The sequence below is a fragment of the Balaenoptera borealis genome, assembly GCF_965194805.1.
Source record: "Balaenoptera borealis genome assembly, chromosome: 6".
Lineage (NCBI taxonomy): Eukaryota > Metazoa > Chordata > Mammalia > Artiodactyla > Balaenopteridae > Balaenoptera > Balaenoptera borealis.
The window spans coordinates 18,425,283-18,445,352 of NC_138863.1; the positions used below are offsets into that span (position 1 = coordinate 18,425,283).

Here is a 20,070-nt window from a genome sequence, read left to right on the forward strand (position 1 = left end):
TTCTTTTGGCCTAATTATGGGAGAAATATCCCTTTTCCTTTAGTCAGTCTGTGTCTGGTCCTGGGGCCACCACATTTGGCCCTGCAGGTTGTGTACTGCACAACTCCAGTGAGTTCCATTCACATAAAGTGTGATGCCCTGGAGTCATGCACTGAGCGGCTCTGCTGTTAGTTCAACCAAGGCAATCTCAGTACTTTTTTTTTTTAAACCTTAAACAAAACAGAACCCAAAATACCAAAACCAGAACCAAAAAAACAAAAAAAACCCCACGTTTACTTAGGACTAAATTCTTCCCCACACCATCACTACATTATTCATATAAATAATGCAAGCTCTACTAAACAAACAAACACCTTACATATGTACGCTCTGGAGTTAGACAGGCCTGGGTTTGACAGTCTGGGTTGACTGCACCACTTGCTGGCTGTGCAACTTCACTTGAGCAAGTTACTTAACTTGTCTGAGTGGGGGCCCCAGAGTCAAGTGATCTGGTTTCAAAGCATGGTTCTACTCAGTTACTAGCTGTGTGACTTTGAGAAAGATACTTAACCTATCTGGCTTCAGTTTCTTTTTCTGTAACATGGGTATATTAATGTACCCTATAGAGATGTAAGAGCTTGATAAGATAATATACTTAGGTACTTTTCACAGTGTCTGGGCACACAATAAACCCTCAAAGGTACTGGTTATGTGTATAATTATTCTTCTCATATTTCTTTCCATTTAGCAATCAGTATATTAATAAAGATGGCATCCCTTGGTTCAATGTTTATGTATATAAATGGATTTGAAATTAGTTCTCATTATCATTACACTGAAATATCCTTCCCTACCTAAACAGACAAACAAACAAAACAAAAAGGAGTTCACATTAAAACAAGAATGCGATCTTCTCCTATCAGTTGGCAAAAATTAAGATGGATTATTATAGTTTTGGCAAGAGTGTGGGGAATTGGGCATTCTTTATACAATTTTAGTGGGAAGGTAAATTGATACATTATTTTTGGAGGGCAATTTTTGGCAGTATCAGATATATCCTTTAATCCAGCAGGTAGGAATGTAATCTGTAGAATTATTAACATGCAAAGATATACACAAGTATGTTCAAAGTAGCGTTCTTTATAATAGGAAAATTGGAAACAGTTTAAATGCCTACTGTTATGTAAATAAGAAAAATTATGATTTATCCATTCAATGTAATACAAAGAAGCCATTAAATAGAATGAGGTAGACCTGTCTATACCTTGAAAAGATGGCCATGATATACTATTAAGTGAAAAAAGAAAAGTGCATAAAAATATGTGTAATATGATCCCATTTTAGGGGGAAAATCACCTCTGTGTATGTTTACATAAGAATAGAAAAATGGGCTTCCCTGGTGGCGCAGTGGTTGAGAATCTGCCTGCCAATGCAGGGGACACGGGTTTGAGCCCTGGTCTGGGAAGATCCCACATGCCGCGGAGCAACTAGGCCCATGGGCCACAATTGCTGAGCCTGCGCGTCTGGAGCCTGTGCTCCGCGGCAAGAGAGGCCGCGATAATGAGAGGCCCGCGCGCCGCGCGATGAAGAGTGGCCCCCGCTTGCCACAACTAGAGAAAGCCCTCGCACAGAAACGAAGACCCAATACAGCCATAAATAAAAAATAAATAAATAAATAAGATTAAACTTTAAAAAAAAAAAAAAAAGAATAGAAAAATGTCTGGGAGGATATACACCAAATTGTTCACAGTGATTACCTCTGAGGAATGGACTGGAGGTGAAGAGAGGGAGTCTTTCACTTATATACTTCTGTAGTGTTTAAACTTGTGTTAAGTGTAAACTTAAGTGTTAAGTCAGTATGTTTCTCTGTAATTTTTTTAAAAAGAAGAAAAATAAATGGATGAGTTTACCCAGCACCAATTCCTTATCCTGATAGAGTTCTTTGCCTCTTCTTAGACTGATTGATTGGTTTAGCTTCCGGGGCCCACTGGTCCTTGTTCCTTTCCTCAATCTTGTGTGGCTTGGTGGGTGTGTTGCCGGTGGGATAATTCTCAGTCCCTCTGGGAATTTACAAATTCTAATTCTCTTCCAGACTGTAAGCACGAAATCAAGTCCTCTGGATTCTTGGCCATATTTCATTGCTTCTTTAGAGCTCCTCTGGCCCTCTTAGATCGCCCTAATTTCTAATCTAATGAGGAAGGCACTTTCCTAATGGGCCCCAAGAGTTCTACTTAGGTCTTTAGGCCTATCTTCACTAACCTTACACAAGCTTCACACTTCTTGAAAGTTTCCTTAGCTCCTGGACTCTTGAAAACCCTGTTCTCATCTCTTGAGAGATATGTGTCTGTTAAAGCTGGTGCTATTCTTTGGAGCTTAGAAATCTATCCTTTCGTTCTAGACTAGTTCTAGCCTCCGGTTGGTAATTATAGCATGACTCCTAGTGGCATGTGCTGTATTCCCAGCAGATTGTTACCTTGTGTCCACCTTCGTGCCAGGATAACAGAGGCTTCCTTCTTTTCTGTTCTGAAGATTTGTGTCCTCTACACCATCGCTCCCCTTAGTGAACCTTCCACTGGATTCCACCTTCCAGTTTGAGGAACACATCTTGCATTCCTCCATCCTGTCCTCTTTTCCCAGCCTTCCCCAGTTGCTGAACCCTTCCACTGTGCCTTCTGGAATTAATAGTACATCATCAGCAGAATCTTCTTTAGCTTCAGTCTCTTCTCTGGGTATTTCTTTCTCCTTCCTGCTCAGAAACCTGGCTTTCCTCTGAGGATGTTTCTTTTTTACACCCCTCTCACATGGTAGCTATTTCTTCTCCCATAGTCCTCTTACCACTGAGTTTGAAGGTGGGATACGCGACCTCCGTGCTTCTAATTGCTACTTTCCGACTGTTCTCCCTCCTCTTCCCTAAAAAGCCTGGCTTTGAATCTCGTGTCATAAGATTATATCATCCATTATTCTTCATTGTTGTTGTAACGCACTGACTCTGAGTCATTCCAACTCATTTCTTGGGGACTTTAGCTCCTGACTCACCACTACTTTCTCCAGTCTTCTCTGATTACCTTGACTTCTGCTCTGTCTCATTCACTGATTACTATGGACATACTCTAGAGCACTGGTTCTCAACAAGGGGAGGTTATGCCCTCAGAGAACCTTTGGAAATGTCTGGAGACGTTTTTGGTTGTCACCATTTGTGGTGGGGTGCTGCTGGCATCTAGTGTGGTATGTAACATCCAGAGATGCTGCTCAGCCTCCTGTAGTGCACAGGATGGCCCCCATGACAAAGAACTGTCTAACCCAAAGGGTCAGTAGTGCCACTGTTTAGAAGCTGCTCTAGGGTCTACTCTGGACTTTGTCATCACTAGTTATCGCAACCCCTCCGTAATCTCAATTTTATACATCCTACTTTCCAACCATTTCCTTTTCTTATCATTCCAGCTCTCCTTCTCTACGTCGACTCAACATTCCTTTAATTCCACAGAGACCTCCAGTCCATTGACCTTACCCTCCTTTTCATTGTCTTGACTCCTTTGATGTCCTGCTTCCTTTCCTTACCCAGCTTCTATGGTCAATCATTATAATCACTTCTTTGCATGCACTCTTGATTCTGTTGCCCATCTCTTGTGTCATATACAGTTAAACCCAACTTTTCTACCTCTTCCATACCTGCATATGCAGCCAGATATAGTCAGAAAAAAAAAAAAAAAGCATGCTGACTAGTTTCAATTTAAATTCTTGACCAAGAACTTCAAGTGCACCCTTAATAATGCCAGGCAGTCATATTATATTTCCCTAATCCATTCACTCTCCCATCATTCTAGATGACTATTTCATACCTTCTTCTCTTTCCTTAAGTCCCTATCACCTTAACCTTGCTTCCTAATTTGCTGGGGGAAAAAGAAGAATCAATAAGAGGTGAATGGTAACAGACTTACGCCACCACTTCTACCTACTGCTAACATATATACCCTCATATACTGACTTTCTGCTTGTTTGCATAGATAAATTAGCCATCTACCAATCTGAAAGCAGTCCCTCTATTTGTGCAATTAGATTCCATGTTACCTATCAAGGAAATTGCCCCGGTAATTCTCCCCTCTCTAACTTTTTGCTTTCTATAAGTTTATCATATTAGCATACAAATGTGCTATTATTTTTCCTACCTTAAAAATCCTTCTGTTGATACCCTGCTTTGCCCAGTAATTACTACCCTACTTCTCTGCCCCCTTTGCTACAAAACTCCTTTCAAGAGTTGTCTATTTTCATGATGCTCAATTTCTCTCTTGTTCTCTCTTAAAACCATTTCAGTGGGGTTTGACTCTCACTCTACCAAAGCTGTTCTTGAAAAGGTCGCTGCTGACTTTCTCACTGCCAAGTCCAATAGTTAGTTCTTGGTTCTCATCTTTTTTGATCTACAAGCAGCCTTTGATACAGCTGGTCACCCAGGCCTTCTTGACACACTATCTTCATTTGGCTTCCAGAGCTGTGCACTTTCTTGGCTTTATTTTCCACTTCTTGGTTACTTCTTCACAAACTCCTTTGCTGATTCCTTCTCTTCTGCACTCCCTCCAGGACTCAGTCCTGGGTCCTCTTCTGTTCTCTACCCACCTTCACTCTGACTGATTGCATTCAATCTCTTGGCTTCAAATACCATCTTTACGCCTGTATCTCCAGCCCAGATCTTCCCAAACCCCACACTTGTGTTTCCAGCTGCTTGTTCAACATTTCCACTTGAAAGTCTAATAGACATCTCAGACTCAACATATTCAAATTGAATATTTCCTTTCCATTCTCTGCTTTATTCTCCCACAGATCTTACAAAAGCCACCTCTGTAACTTGATTCAGTGGAAGTGGGAAAGGAAGAAAGCTGATTTGGCCAAGTGTTTCCTTAGCTTTTCTCTCATATCCACTGCCCACCTTCCCTTTCTAGGAAGGGACCAGTACAGCCTTTCACATCTCTTGGTCAGTCTTTTCTTTAGACCCTCCCTTAGGTGCCTTTCTACTCTGGCTAGTGGCCTTTGGGGTGGAGTGGGGGTGGGGGGCCCCTGGGGTGGGCATCAGAGGGAGTAAATTCCTCTCCCTCTTCCTCTGTTTTGGTGGGTTGGAGGGCCAAAGCCTTGACAGATAATGTTTTATTATCAGCAGGTGTTGCAGATGCCCTGTAACCAGAGCCTAGATTTGGTCCTTCCTTCGTCCCCTCACCTGGAGATGAACCCTGGAGTAGCTGTTCTGTTCCCTAGGGTCAGCCTGGTGTCAGGGCTGCCTGTTCTTGCCTCCTAAGTGAACCTGAGGATAAGAGTTTAGCAAACTCAGTGGGAATCTTAAACCCACAAGATTATGGCTTCCTACGAGGAAGTGGAGAGTGTATCAGTTAGGAAACGCTTAATTAGGTAACCAGGGCATTCTCTCCTCCTCAGTGAAACCTAGATCCAAAGGAGTGTGAGATGTACTGTACTTAGAAATGATCCAGGCATCTTCGAGTCCCTGTGGTCCCTGGACTACAGCGGGGAGAATGGACAAGGGATGCAGAAATCCTGGGCTGAGGGACTAGAAAGGCTCAGAAAGCATCTTTTAGCCTCAAGCCTGATTACATCCATTTAGGAAAATTCCCTCCTAATCAAGCCTGCCTTGACCCCTCTGCAGAGACACACTTCTCTGTTTCTCCAGCCCCCTTCTCCCACCACCCTCAACTCCCGCATAGTGTGACCACACTCCTGTTCTGAGTCGTGGTCTGGTTGAAGTGTATCTTTTAACCTCCACTTTTCTCCTAGTATCCCATCTTTTTCTGGCATCTCTTTAATGCCTCATTAGGCCTGCCTAGTTTTCCCTAGGCACTGGATTTTAGAGTCATCATTGGACAACTTTGGGTCACACCCCTCCATCACCACCCCAGCTATGTGTTAGGCAGGTGTCCTGCTGTGAATGAGTATTTTGAGCTGAATTGTGGCAGGTAACTCAGGCCTAACAATTAACCTGCTAGCGCTTCAACTTCCTAACCTTGAAGCCTGCCAGGTTCTTGATTTTCTGGAAAATGACTTTGTATCCAGAATTTTTTTTTTTCTTAGAACCTCAGATTTCTTGGAATCTGTGCCCTTCTTTAAACTCAGAGTTCAGGGGGGCCAGGCACTGGTACAAGTCTGAAGAGCATGTCCCTCAACAGGTTTGCCATGCTTGGACTTTGGTAGTCACTGCAGTGTTGTGTTAAATATTTTTTACATTTTCATTTGGATGTTTGATTTGATTTGGTTTTCACTGTCTTTTGAAGTATTTTTACTTGCTCTTGCCCTCCCTAAACCTAGAGCTCTACAATGGTTCAGATGGTACCAGGACCTCTTTCTTGATTTTTCATCCTAATCCATTTTGTCAGGCTCCTATGAGCTCACTATCTAAACTGCCTATGTTTGCCTGCCAGGTTTAGCCACATGGGCAGAAGAAAGGCAGCTTTCCCTCCTCCTCAGACGCATTTGATATTGTTAGTATCTGCTATAGTGAGCTCATGGACATCAGCAGCTATGGGCTTTACAAAATTAAGATTATACATACTCTGAACTCTTAAGGAATTCATAATCCGGTAGGATGTTAATGTACACAAATAAACATAGTATATTATAAACATGTTTCAGTTTGCTCATTTGTTTAAAGGATTATTTCAGTAATTAATTGTAAGGAAGAAAATCCCCTCAATTAGCTTAGGTAAAAAGGAAATTTACTGAAAAGGCACAAGGAGATCTGTCCGTGTCTAATTTCAGGACACCTAACCATGTCTCTCAGGAACTGGAAAGTTAGCGTCTTTCTCTGGGATCTCAAGATTGCTCATCTCAAGACCCATTGACAGGTTTGTTTCTGCTCCTATAAGCTATTGACTGACATGTGGCTTTGGCTTGCCTTACTGCTAACTCTGACTAGGTCTGCATGGCCTTTCTAAGTAAGCAAGCACTATTATCTAATGCGAGTCTTTACAGCAGGAGTTTTTCACCCTGGGATCCATGGGTCCCTTGAGAATTCATGCTTAGAATTCAGGGTTTCATGAATTGGATGCGGGGGGGATTGCATCTTTATTTTCATTAACCTGTAACAAATTTAGCATTTCCTCTATTATAAACATAAACAAGGTCAGAATGGCTGTCATCAAAAAGTCTACAAACAATAAATGCTGGAGAGGGTGTTAAGTAAAGGGAACCCTCCTACACTGTTGGTGGGAATGTAAATTGATACAGCCACTATGGAGAACAGTATGGAGGTTCCCTAAAAATTAAAAATAGAGCTACCATATGATCCAGCAATCCCACTCCTGGGCATGTATCCCAAAAAGATGAAAATTGTAATTCAAAAAGATTGAAGTACCCCAGTGTTCATAGCAGCACTATTTATAATAGCCAAGACATGGAAATAACCCAGGTGCCCATCAACAGATGATTGGTTTAAGAAGATGTGGTATATATATATATATATATATATATATATATATATATATATATACAATGGAATATTACTCAGCCATAAAAAAATGAAATATTGCCATTTGCAGCAACATGGATGGACCTAGAGAATATCATACTAGGTGAAGTAAGTCAGACAAAGACAAATATTATATGATATCACTTATATGTAGAATCTGAAAAATAATATAAATGAATCTATATACAAAGCAGAAATAGACTCACAGACATAGAAAACAAACTTACAGCTATCAAAGGAGAAAGAGGGTGGGAGGGATAAATTAGGAGTATGGGATTAACAGATACAAACTACTATACATAAAACAGATAAACAGAAACTAGGGGCAGGACGGGAATAAAGACGCAGATCTACTAGAGAATGGACTTGAGGACATGGGGAGGGGGAAGGGTAAGCCGGGACAAAGTGAGAGAGTGGCATGGACATATATACACTACCAAATGTAAAACCGATAGCTAGTGGGAAGCAGCCGCATAGCACAGGGAGATCAGCTTGGTGCTTTGTGACCACCTTGCAGGGTGGGATGGGGAGGGTGGGAGGGAGAGAGATGCAAGAGGGAAGAGATATGGGTGTGTGTGTGTATGTATAGCTGATTCACTTTGTTGTAAAGCAGAAGGTAACACACCATTGTGGAGCAATTATACTCCAATAAAGATGTTAAAAAAATTTTTTTTTAATTAAAAGAAAAAACCACCAAAAAACAAAAAACAGATAAACAACAAGGATTTACTGTATAGCCCAGGGAACTATATTCAATATCTTAACCTATAATGGAAAATAATCTGAAAAAAAATATATATAACTGAATCACTTTGCTGTAACCTGAAACTAACACAATATTATAAATCAACTATATTTCAGTTAAAAAAATAAACAAATGTAAGCAAAATTCACCATGTCATTAGCAGGATCTGTGACTTTGTCACCAATAGAAATCACAGATATTTTCATATCATTTTATAGTTGCTACAGATATCATGAAATATAATTTACGCTCATCACTACTTGAAATTCTGGTGGTTATTTGACCCACTACTAGATCTTATAATTTAATATGTTAATAAAGAAGTACATATATTATTCTGTTACACATTTTATTTTATTTATTTATTTTTAAAAAATATTTATTTATTTGGTCGCACCGGGTCTTAGTTGCGGCAGGCAGGCTCCTCTTAGTTGCGGCTCGTGGGCTCCTTAGTTGTGGCCTGCGAACTCTTAGTTGCAGCGTGCATATGGGATCTAGTTCCCTTACCAGGGATTGAACCTGGGCCCCCTGCATTGGGAGCACGGAGTCTTAACCACTGTGCCACCAGGGAAGTCCCCACATTTTAAAAATATTTGAATATGGCATTTTAATTAATTTATTTCCTTTGTAATCTTATATATTTTATTTTATGCATTTAAAAAGGGTCCCCAGGCTTCACCAGACTGCAAAGGAGTCCATAGCACACACAAAAAGCTAAGCATCCATGCTGTGACTTTTGGGTCACACACCCAATGAAGAGAATCTGGTTGATCTAGAGATTGACTTCTCTTGGGTCAGGTGTCCACCCTTGGTCTAATTAGTTGGGGCCAGGGGATCAGAGTCACACTGATTGATTGATCAATCAATCAATAAAGGATTGATTCCGTGTGTGTATGTGTGTGTATGTACACTCTTGTTCATTTAACAAAGAATTTGAGGCAGCTTTTTAAATATTCCTTTCAATTTTATTATCTCCCAGTCCTGGAAAACAATGTTCTCTTGGCCTATCCCCAGAGAGTTTGCTGCTGAATATATTTACTAAAGTCTAATGGAGCATCCCTAGACCTCAGGCTAGTTTTAGCAGGAAGCAGCCTTGGGATGGTGAGGATCAATGCTAGAGAAGCTCAGACTATGGGAAGCAGCAATCTCAGGGCACTGAATTTGAAAAGTGCTGAGGACTCGAGTTATTCCTCCTCTGCAGGACTTAAAAGGAGACTTTGGCCTCCCTATCCCCACCTCCCATCCCAGACAGTACATCCCTTGCCCGATACCGACTGTTCTTGCTTTTAGAATGCTGATATGAATAGCTTTATAAGGAAAGAACTTGCTGAAATGTCTCTGAGGTTGTGCTGTTCGCCCTCACTTAAACTCTGCTGGACTGTGAGCCTGGGAATCTGGGACTGCAAAAGGAAGAACTAAGACGTCCCAAGAGTTCCAACCCCTTGCTTTTTTGACTCAGTGAGAGATTGGCAGCCAAGGGCTCGTCTCTAACTGGGCTAATCAGAAGAGGTCCTCAGCCAGGATTGGGATATACTTCCATCCCAAAGCTCTGCAACAAATATAGAGTATAAGCTCCGTGAGGGAAGTGGCCATGTCTATACCCCCAAACTGAATTCCCAGCACATACTTCAGAGCCTGGCACGTAGTAGATACTCAATAAATATTTGCTGAATGAACCTGAACTCTAGGAGCTCACAGTCTACTGGGAGAGAAAGGAAACAAGTAAACATAAATAATTGAAAATTATTATGACTGTTTTGAGGAAAAAGAATAGAGTGCTATAAGAACAAATACTTTAGATGATATGGTAAGGGGACCAGGAGAATTCCGTTTGAACTGAGATCTGAGATCTGAAAGATGAGAAGGAACCAGCCACTTGAAGAGTAGGGGGAGACAGATATACAGGAGATGCCCTTAAGCCCCTGGCCAGTTAGTAGCAATGCTGAGGAGGAAGTCGATGTCTGCCTGCGTATTTATCTAGGTTCTTGTAGGCTATTTATAGAAAAAAGAAGGGGTCTACTGTTGATTCATGGTTAGTCTGTTCACCGCTGCCCCCACCCCACACCATTCCTTACGTATCCAGCTTGGTTTTATAATGCCTTAGACCTAGTGTTGCTGACTGACAATCAAAGGCTCCAGTGTGTGCCCAGCCATAAGAACAATTATCTGTTTATGTGTCTGACTCCCCAACCAGACTATGAGCTCCTTGAAGGCAGTGAACTCCATCTTATCCTTAGGACACAGCACACTATCTGGCATAGTCAACAGTTTTGATTAATGGCTGAATTAATAATAACAGTTAATATTTATTGAGTGCCTTCTATGTGCCAGACAGTGTAGTAAGCACTTTACATGCGTTATCTCATTTGATCCTCAGAATTACTCTAAAATGCTCGTAGTATTCTTATTCCCATTGTATAACTGGAGAAACTAAGGCTTAGAAAGATAAAGTAATGGACTTGGGATCTGAGTGTAAGCAATTGAACTCCAGAGCCCACACTGTTTTGCCAAATTAAAGTGCTTCTGGTTGCCTTCAGGTAGCTGAGGTTCCTTGGAACTCCAAGAGAGCAGAATTAATATGTTACGTACATGATCTCATTTAACAATCCTCACAACAACCCTCATTGATAAGAATTATTCTACTCATTTTATAAAGAGAACATTGAGGCTCAAAGAGATTAATAGACACTTAGCCAAGATCATAAAAAGAATATGTAAGTGGCGGGCTTATTTTCAAAGCTAGGCCCATGTGACCCTAGATCCCGTGCTCTGTCCCCATTCTGTGCTAACGCCAGTTACTCAGCCACTAGGCAGGAATCTGCTCCACTGACTGTGTTAAAGTCCTTTGAAAGTTGTCCAGGCCTGTTGGGAGCCTGAGAATCTATTCCTGACAGAGGGAACAGAGTGGAGGACAGGCAGAGGAGTGTGGGAGAGTAGAGACTTTATCTTTTTAAAAAAATCTTTTTGAAAAATTGAGATATAATTCACATACCATAACATTTACCAAAAAAGTATAAAGCAAAAGTGTATAATTCCGTGGTTTTACAATATTCATAAAGTTGTGTAACTACAACTACTATATAATTCCAGAACCTCTTCATCACCCCCGAAAAGAAACTCTATATCCACTTGCAGTCATTTTCCATTCCCCACTCCCCCCATTCTTGGAAATCACTAATCTACTTTCTGTCTCTATGTAGATTCACCTCTCGAATATTTCATGCAAATGGAATCATACAGTATATGGTCTTTTGTGTCTGGCTTCTTTCACTTAGCATTGTTTTCAAGGTCCATCCATTGAAGCAAGTATCAGTACTTTATTCCTTTTTATGGCAGAATAATAGGCCCTTATCGGGATATACCACATTTTGTTTATTCATTCGTCAGTTGATAGACAGTTGGGTCATTTTCCACTTTGGGGTTATTATGAATAAAACTGCTATGAACATTTGTGTGTAAGTTTCTGTATGAACATACGTTTTCAATTCTCTTGTGTATATACCTAGGAGTGCAATATAATAACTATATGGATCATATAATAACTCTATGTTTAACTTTCAGAGGAACTGCCAAATTGTTTTTCTTCTATTAATAAACTTTTAAAGTCAAAGTATAAGATGCATACAGAAAACTGCCCCTAACATAAGCATACAGCCTGAAGAATTACAAAATGAGCATAGCTGTGTAATCAGCACCCAGATCAAGAACTAGAAAATTTCCAGTACTCAGTACCTACCACCCCCAAAGGGTCACTGTCCTGACTTTTAATATGATAGATTAATTTTGCCTGTTTTGAATTTCATATAAGTGGAATTATATGGTATGTACTCTTTTGTGTCTGACTTCTTTCACTCAACAAAATTTTTATGAAATTCATCCATGTTAGTAGTACTTTGTTAATTTTCATTTCTGTATAATATTTTATTGTAAGACTATTCCACAATTTATTTACCCATTTGTGTTGGATGCTTCATAGTTATACATATGTTAGATTTTGTAGATACTGCCAAACAGTTTTCCAAAACAACTATATCAATTTATACTCATACAAGCAGTATATGAGAGTTCTGGTTGTACCACATCCTTGTCAACACTTGTATTATCTGCCTTTTCTTTTTAGCCATTATAGTGAATATGTAGTGGTATCCTACTGTGGCTTTTTAACTCCCCCAGTGACTAATGAGGTTCTGTTCATTTTCATGTAATTATTGATCACTTAGCTATGACCGAGCCTTTTGTCAATTTTCTATTGGGTTATTTGTCTTTTTCTTATTGATTTTTCAGAGTTCTTCAAATATTCTGAAAATGAGTCCTTTGTTGGTTATATGTATTGCAAATATTTTCTCCCACTTTATAGCTGCTTTTTTGCTCTCTTATTTGTATCTTTTGATGAACAGAAGTTCCTAACTTTGATATAGTCCAATTTATCAATCTTTTCCTTTATGATTTATGTCCTGTTAAGAAATCTTTGCCTACCTAAGGTCATAAAGATCAGGCCCTTATCATGAGAGAGAGTGTGTGTGTGTGTGTGTGTGTGTGTGTGTGTGTGTGTTATGGGGAGGCGGTGCATCGCCGTATAGAGGAAGATTCTGTGGGGTGGAGAGGACAGGAAAGGCGGGGGCGAGGAGCCCATGAGATCACAGCCGCCGTGGGCTGTGTTCCCAGCTGTCAAGCGTGTAATGGGGAGTGAAAGAGAATCCCTTTGGTGGTAGAGGTCCTACAGATAATACTACCGGGTCCTCTAAATCACCTCTGTGCCCTACAGACCCAGTTGACTGTCCTCTCTTCTCCACTGATACAGGGAAAAAATGAAATATGTGCTCCTCTGTAGTGTTCATGGCACAGGGCAGGGATCACAAGCTTTCAGAGTCAGATACCTGCTGTATTGTTGTGATTTTCTTTTTGTTCTTAAACCTGATGCTCTTTTCTTTTTGGTTTTTACCTCCTTGTTTCATTTCCACTTGGAGAAAGGATAGTGAGGTGGCTGACTTTGAGAGAGGGGCTAAACTATCCTTCAGACTGGTTGTCCCCAATGGGCTGGTTGGCGCCCCCTCCCTGAGCCAGAGCTGACAGGAGCTGCTTGTTCTTCCTGGAGAAGGAGTGGGAGTAGAAAAAGAAGGAATGAGAGTTGCTACTGCGCTTTCTGAGGGGCTCTGAGGATTCCTTCCCCCCCAGGAAACCACTTGCATCCCCCCAGCCCCTTTGCTGCTTGTTAGTTAGAAAGCCGCGGTTTGTGCTGGCGCTGGGTGGGGCTTCGGGGACAGTGTAGGCTCTGGCCCTCCGGAGGGGAGGGGGTGGTTACGAGCGAGCAGAGGGTCACCGCTCAGGCTGTACCATTTGCTTGTCACCTTGAGAAGTTCCACCTTGTCTAGCAAAACCTCCTTTCAGAGGCAGCCACCACAAAGGGCTCTTATGAGAGCGGCGCCCCTGCCCCCACCTTCACTTCCACTCCCTTTACCATTATTTTTCTTTTGGGGCAGAGCTGAGGGGCCTTCCTGCTATGACTTTGAGGGGCTGTACTTATTTTAAAAGGAGATTTAGAGTCTAGAGCCTCCCCATACCAGAGATTCATTTTCCTGATTTTCTAGTCCTGTTGGAGGACAGTCAAGGACTTAAGTAAGGCCTTCCTTCTCTGGAGGGTATTTTGTCTTTTCCCTCTATCAGTCTCTTGGGCTCTTTGGAGGTTTCAGAAGGAAGGTGAGAGAGCTACATTCTAGTACCACTAGGTCTCAGAACAGGGACCAACCTCCTTCTGGGGAGTGGGAGCTGGGGGATGGGAGGGAGAAATGGCTGTCTCAGTGGGTGATTTTATGAGGAGATACAGTGAAGTGGTTCAAGTGTATGTTCTGGAGTTCAGCCTCCTGGGCCTTCTGCTGCCCCATTCTGCAACTTTCTAGCTGTGGCCCTAGTCAAGTTTCATAACCTCTCTGAGCCTTTGTTTTCCCCTGTATAAAATGAGAATGATTTTAGTGCCTACCTGGTAGGCTTACTGTGGAGATTAATTGAGATAATGGATTAAAATGCTTAGCCTAGTACCTAGTACATTGAAAGCATTCCAAAATGTTCATCTTACTAACATTATTCAAGCCTTCTGTTTGGACCTCTCTTTATAGTCTTTCTTCCCATCTCCCTTCTCTTCTGACTGTGCACTTCGGGGAGCTACCTAGGCCTCAAGTAGAACCAGAAAAATCTGGACTTTATCTCAAACTCTTTGGAACTCTGCACCTATTTTGTCTCGGTTGCATTTCCAGCACTGTGAGGGAGAGTGAGGCAGCAAAATTATCCCATTTTGAAGGGCAGACCACAAAGAAAGCGATGTAATGATTTAACTGGATTGCATGTACGCATGCTTGGATAGGTGAGTGTATGCATGCATCCATTCTCCCACCTAGTTTTAAAAGTGGGGAGGGCTGAGGTAGACTATAATTAATTTGCAAGGTCTCAAACACAAGATTAAGTTCAGATCTGTTTGTGCTTTTTCCCTAGTAGAGCCCAGTGCCGAGTGGGTGGGTGCTCAGGAACCGGAGGCCGACGGGAGAGCATGGTGAGGTCAGCCGCGGCAGGGCACAATGGCCAGGGTGGGCCTTGTGTGACACAGACCCAACAAAGCCAAACCAGACCAAACACAGGAGCAGGTCAGCTGTCTCGTCGACTTCGCATACGATCTCAAGGGCAGCGTGCCTCGTATCCTTAGAGCGCCGGGTCTCTCCCAAATCACCAAGGTTTGTGATCAGTGAACTGAGGGAATTCAGAGGCGTATTCTGTGAGGGACAACACAGAGGGACCCCTTGGGCTTAGATCTTGCCTGAAACACCTCATCCAAGTGAGCTGCTGTGGAAAAATTTCAAGGGAGGCGAAGGGAGAGTGAACCGGTTGTCTTTTGAAAACCTGGACATCACCACCACGTCTCTTTTCTCTGTCCTATTAACGTTTTTTTTTTTTCCCTCTCAAACTCTGAAGAAGCTGTGAGATTAATCCCATCAAAAACATATGACTGACTGTTTGAATGATATATCTGCAGGTCACGTTTTTCTACTTTCCAAATAGCCTTTACTGAGTGTATATTACTTTACAATGGAAACACCATAGCAGAGCCTCTTGCCCAGGCCTCACTGGGGAGCCCAGGCCTCATTGGGGAGCAGGAAACGGCAGTGAGAAAGGGTTCCTGGTGGAATCATTGTTGGACTTTAACTAAAGTTTTTCAGGGAGTAAGCTGTTTGTGCTTTGTGTGCTTCTGGAATAGGAAGCTTTACTCTCCACTGTTATACCCACCACCTCCCAAAAAAAGAGGGTGAGGAGAATGAAGGTGAAACCTTGGCTTCTTGGGTAGGTCCTGCACATTGGGAGAGTAAAGGAGATATTTGAGAGGCAACAAGAGCATTTGAGGGGCAGTCAGGAGACATAATTTATATGGAGCAGGCAACCTTTACATGTATTACCTCATATAATCCTTCTATCAGTCTCATAAAAGTAGGTATTGGTCTCCTCATTGTTCTGGTGAGGGGACAGAGGCTAAAAGAAGTTAGTAACATAGCTGCTAACTGGCAAAGCCAGAGTTTAAAGCCAGGACCTTGGTCCTTACTGGAGACTGAGGATTGGGCTCGTGTGGCCATAGTGGACAGTGAACTACCCACAGGTTACTAGCTGGGTTTCTGTGACTGTACCTCCCTGACCTGGGCTTTGAGTAGTCACTGAATCTTTAGATCATATGCTTTGGCACGCAGTGGGGAAAGGTTAACAATTGGGTGAGACCCTGGTTTCTCTAAGTACTAGAGCTCATTAGGGCATTTCTTGAGCCTCCTTTGTCTTGCAGAGGGAGGGGACAGAGATTTCTTGGGTACTTACTCTACTCGCTTGTTTAATCCTCTCATGAACTCTATGATGTAGATATTGTTTGTCTCAGTCCTCCCTCCCCACCCCCCATATCTACCCAACCCTCCATCTCTTTTTTTCTCTTAAAATAGGACGTTGATTAAATACAGTAAATTGCCCAGAATGTCACAGCTAGCAACTAGAAGACCTTAGGTACAGATCTGAGTCTTTGTGACTCTAAAGCCAGAACTTAAAGCTTGTTTCTACTTATCTTTTTTTCTGAGACTTTTTCCCCCCTAATTCCTAGACAGTTTTGCTTCTTCCTCTTTGAGTGAGAGCCACTTATGGCTTCCTCTTTTTTAACTTTCTGATACTTCTCTTGGGCATTGGGTTCACCTTTCCCACTGAGTCTCCCTGTTTTACTACCCAGGTTGAGTCTGTGTTGTCGACCCAGGAGCCATTTCAGGTTATCTCTGATTTTATTTTAGGTTTCTGATCATCCCTCTGTAACATCTGCCTTATGCCCTGGAGTAGAGTTATCCTTGATTCCTCTCACGTTCTATATCCAATCCATCAATGAATCCTATCGGCCATACCTTCAAATATATCCAGAATCTGATCACTTCTCACCACCTCCACTGTTGCCACCCAGGCCCAAGCTACTATCCTCTCTCACTTGGTTATTGTAGCAGCCTCCTAACAGATCTGCCCACTTGTCTTTCTACATTCAAAGTGATCTTTTAAAAATGTGTATCAGATCATTTCACTCTTCTCTTTATAAACTCCAGTGGCTTCCCATCTTACAGAATAAAAGATCATATGCTACATTATCTCACGATTTCAAATAAACACACAGACACATATCCACATACCTGCCATGCTCTTCCTCTGATATAGGGTGACCATCTAATTTATCATACAAATTGGGACACTTATAAGAGAGAAAAGGAGCTCTACTAATAAACGACAACAAGCACAAACTGGGACTGACCCAGGCAAACTGGGAATCTGGTCACTTGATCTAGATAGCCAGTGGATCGTCCTGTTACTTTCCTTTAGGTCTTTTTAAAGTGTCATCTCTCAGTGAGGCCTTCTTTGACCTCTATTTAAAATTGCAACACATTCCTGCCCCATCCCATAATCAACCTGTGCTGATTTATTTTTCTCTGTGGTGCTAACACCATCTGATAGAGAGTATGGTTTAATTAGCTATGTTTGTTGTTGATCTCCCCTCTCTAGAATGTAAACTTCAGGAGGGCAGGGAATTTTTATCTCTTTTGTTCAATATACTGTATCCCCAGCACCCACATCATCGCGAACACTGTAGGTAATCAGTAAATATTTGCCGAATGAATGGATGGTGTGGGGGGGTGGAATTCTATTCTGAAGAGTCTTTCTCCTTGGAGTCCTCTTCCCAAACCAGTTTTCTTGTTCCTCCCTATTTATTTTGGTAAACCTTTGGTAATCTGAGACCTTAGAAGGGTTTTCCAGTATGCTCTTACCGCAAGGAGGAGCTAATGATGAAGATTACCATGATTTCCTAACCTGACTTGGGCCCCCTAGGGAGGGAAGTTTGTATCCAGTACAGCAGTTTACCACATTGCAAGAGGGAGGAGAGGATTCTTACCCTTGGGAAATCACGTGTTGGGGGCCCTGCCCTGGCGGTTATGATACTGTGATGGTCAGTGTCAGGGCCTTGGGGCTGTGCCAGCTTCTGGGGCTGGTGCCAGAACCAAAGACCTACTCAGGGCTAGTGCTGGGGGCTCCAGTTTGCTCATTTCTCCCTTCTCTTCTGTCTTTTAAACCTTTATACTTCACCTGTGGGTCCATACTGAGTAGGGTAAGCAGTATATCGGGGTCCAGCCTTTCCTTACCCAGGATTCTAAAGGTTTCTTTTCTGAAGCAGCCTCAGAGGAAAGGAGGGATGAGATGGGGGTGGGGAGTGAGGGTAGGATCGGACCTTTTATTTCTAGTTGAAAATGGCAGTTGGGATTGCTCCAACAGATCCTGTTGGGATCATGGGGTAGGAGGGGGTCTTAGAATTTCCAGACCACTGGGAGTGAGTTTTAGACTCAGTGAAGATGGGAATTATGGTTAAAGGAGGGGAGTTTGGGGCCTAGCAACCAACATGGGCTGCCATAGGGACAAGAAGGGGAAATAAAATGCCCTTTATGATTTCTATAACTTTGGTTTTCCTAACGCTTCTGATGTGGCCGTATAGCAGAGGCCAAAGTCCTAGTGGACTGGAAGTGAGAGAGTAACAGAGCTACTGGAGACAGGAGAGGGATGTAGCTCTTGTGGCTCTTAAAGGGTCACAGTACCAGCAGTAAGTACTGAAGAGGTTCTAAATGTAGCAGAAAGCCTAGAAAGGGAAACCTTGAGGAAACTTCTGACTCCTCAATGTTGTATCAGTAATAGTTTGATGCCAAGGAAGCCTTGGCAAGTAGTTGTATAGCAGAGAAAGCCACTTTGTGAAACAAAAGGGATTCCCATGGGCATATCCTTAATTCAGAAAACATAGTCCTTTGCCATCTCGTGGATATGAATTTAGCCTTCCAGTCTCATTTCCCATGAGATCTGTCCACCTGTCCTGTCTTTTCACACCTTTGTGCTTCAGATACTTCCACCACATTCAAAGTCTAACCTTGCAAAGGCTTAATTCAATGTCACCACCTCTGAAGTGTTTTGCAGGACTCTCAGTGAGACTTTGTCCCTTCCTTCTTCTCTGGGTTCTTATTACCCTTTGTTTATAACTCTGTTATAGCATAATGCCTGAAAAACACACACACACACATACAGGTTCCTCCTTCTATCTGAAAGTAGAGCACTCCTATGAACCATTTCATAAGCTGAAATGGGGTAAAGTGAAGGAGCAATTACCTTTTTTCATAAAAGAGAAAATCTTTTTTGGATTTCTTCCAGTTAGCAAAAACAGGTACTAATGTAGGCTTTTCCTAAAAGCAAAGTGGCATCAAGCAAATTTTCAAAAAGCGGGGGATACCTGCATCTGCCTCTGTCCCATGTGTGACTGTAAACTCTTTGAGACAGGGCCTCTGACTTATTTATCTTTTTTTTTTTTTTAATTTTTATTTATTTATTTATTTATTTTTGGCTGCATTGGGCCTTCATTACTGCGTGCAGGCTTTCTCTAGTTGTGGCGAGCTGGGGCTACTCGTCATTGCGGTGCGCGGGCTTCTCATTGTGGTGGCTTCTCTTGTTGCAGAGCACGGGCTCTAGGTGCACGGGCTTCAGTACTTGCGGCTTGCGGGCTCTAGAGCACAGGCTTAGTTAGTTGTGGCGCATGGGCTTAGTTGCTCTGTGGCATGTGGGATCTTCCCAGACCAGGGCTCAAACCAGTGTCCCCTGCATTGGCAGGCGGATTCTTAACCACTGCACCACCAGGGAAGCCCTGACTTATTTATCTTTAGACTAACTCTGTGCTGTTCTGAGGAGGGAAGGACTGGTGCATCCACTTCCCCTCCCCCAGTCCTGTAGTACCTGGCACATGGTAGAATCTCAGTAACCTTTCTGCTGAGTAGAATTGATTCTGGGTTAATCAGATGAACATATTATACAGTAGACTGACCTGGCTCTTCTTCCCCTCCCCATTCTGGGCAGTGACCCGCTTGTGGCTGGTACACCTTGCTCCTGGCTCAGGTGTACTTATAGCAGGGGGCACTGCTATTTGCTTTTCTTAGTCCTGACTCCAGCTTCTCCCTTTGATCTCTGCTGCCCGCCCCAGCTCACCCCTACCATTGTCCTGCACAGGGAACTAATATTTCTCCTTCCCAGGCTCAGGCCTCACCACCTGTCTTCCCTAGCATATTCTGAGAATGATGCCCAAGGAATCAGTGATGATGGGGAACAGCTAGAACAGGATTAAGGGTATGGCCCTTCAGCCCTCTGAGAGTTCCAGGTAGGACCAGTTGCCTCCTTTATATCTGCTTGTGTTTTTCTTGTCCCCTGAGGGAGCTTGTTTCTGAACTGGATGGGAATATATGCAGATGATCTGTGATGCAAGGAATTAAGGGCTGTAATCCTGGGGAAGCCTGTATTGCCCTTTAGACTAAAA

At 42.5% G+C, this 20,070-nt stretch overlaps 1 protein-coding gene across 5 annotated transcripts in view; it reads left to right on the plus strand.

The window, feature by feature from the left end:
- NHEJ1 (non-homologous end joining factor 1) overlaps positions 1–20,070 on the plus strand; it is a 75,807-nt gene that overhangs the window by 51,575 nt on the left and 4,162 nt on the right. For 2 of the 5 annotated variants that reach the window (XR_014245967.1, XR_014245968.1), the window contains exon 6: positions 14,676–14,908. The exons of 2 other annotated variants lie outside the window; for them this stretch is intronic. Coding sequence is in view for 1 of the 3 variants with exons in the window: in XM_082396732.1 (XP_082252858.1) it covers positions 14,676–14,908; positions 15,147–15,180 (267 nt within the window). In the remaining 2 variants the exon portion in view is untranslated. Of the gene's footprint in view, positions 1–14,675; positions 14,909–15,146; positions 15,196–20,070 lie in introns of those variants that run through there. One more of the 5 variants, XM_082396732.1, reaches the window with a different exon arrangement.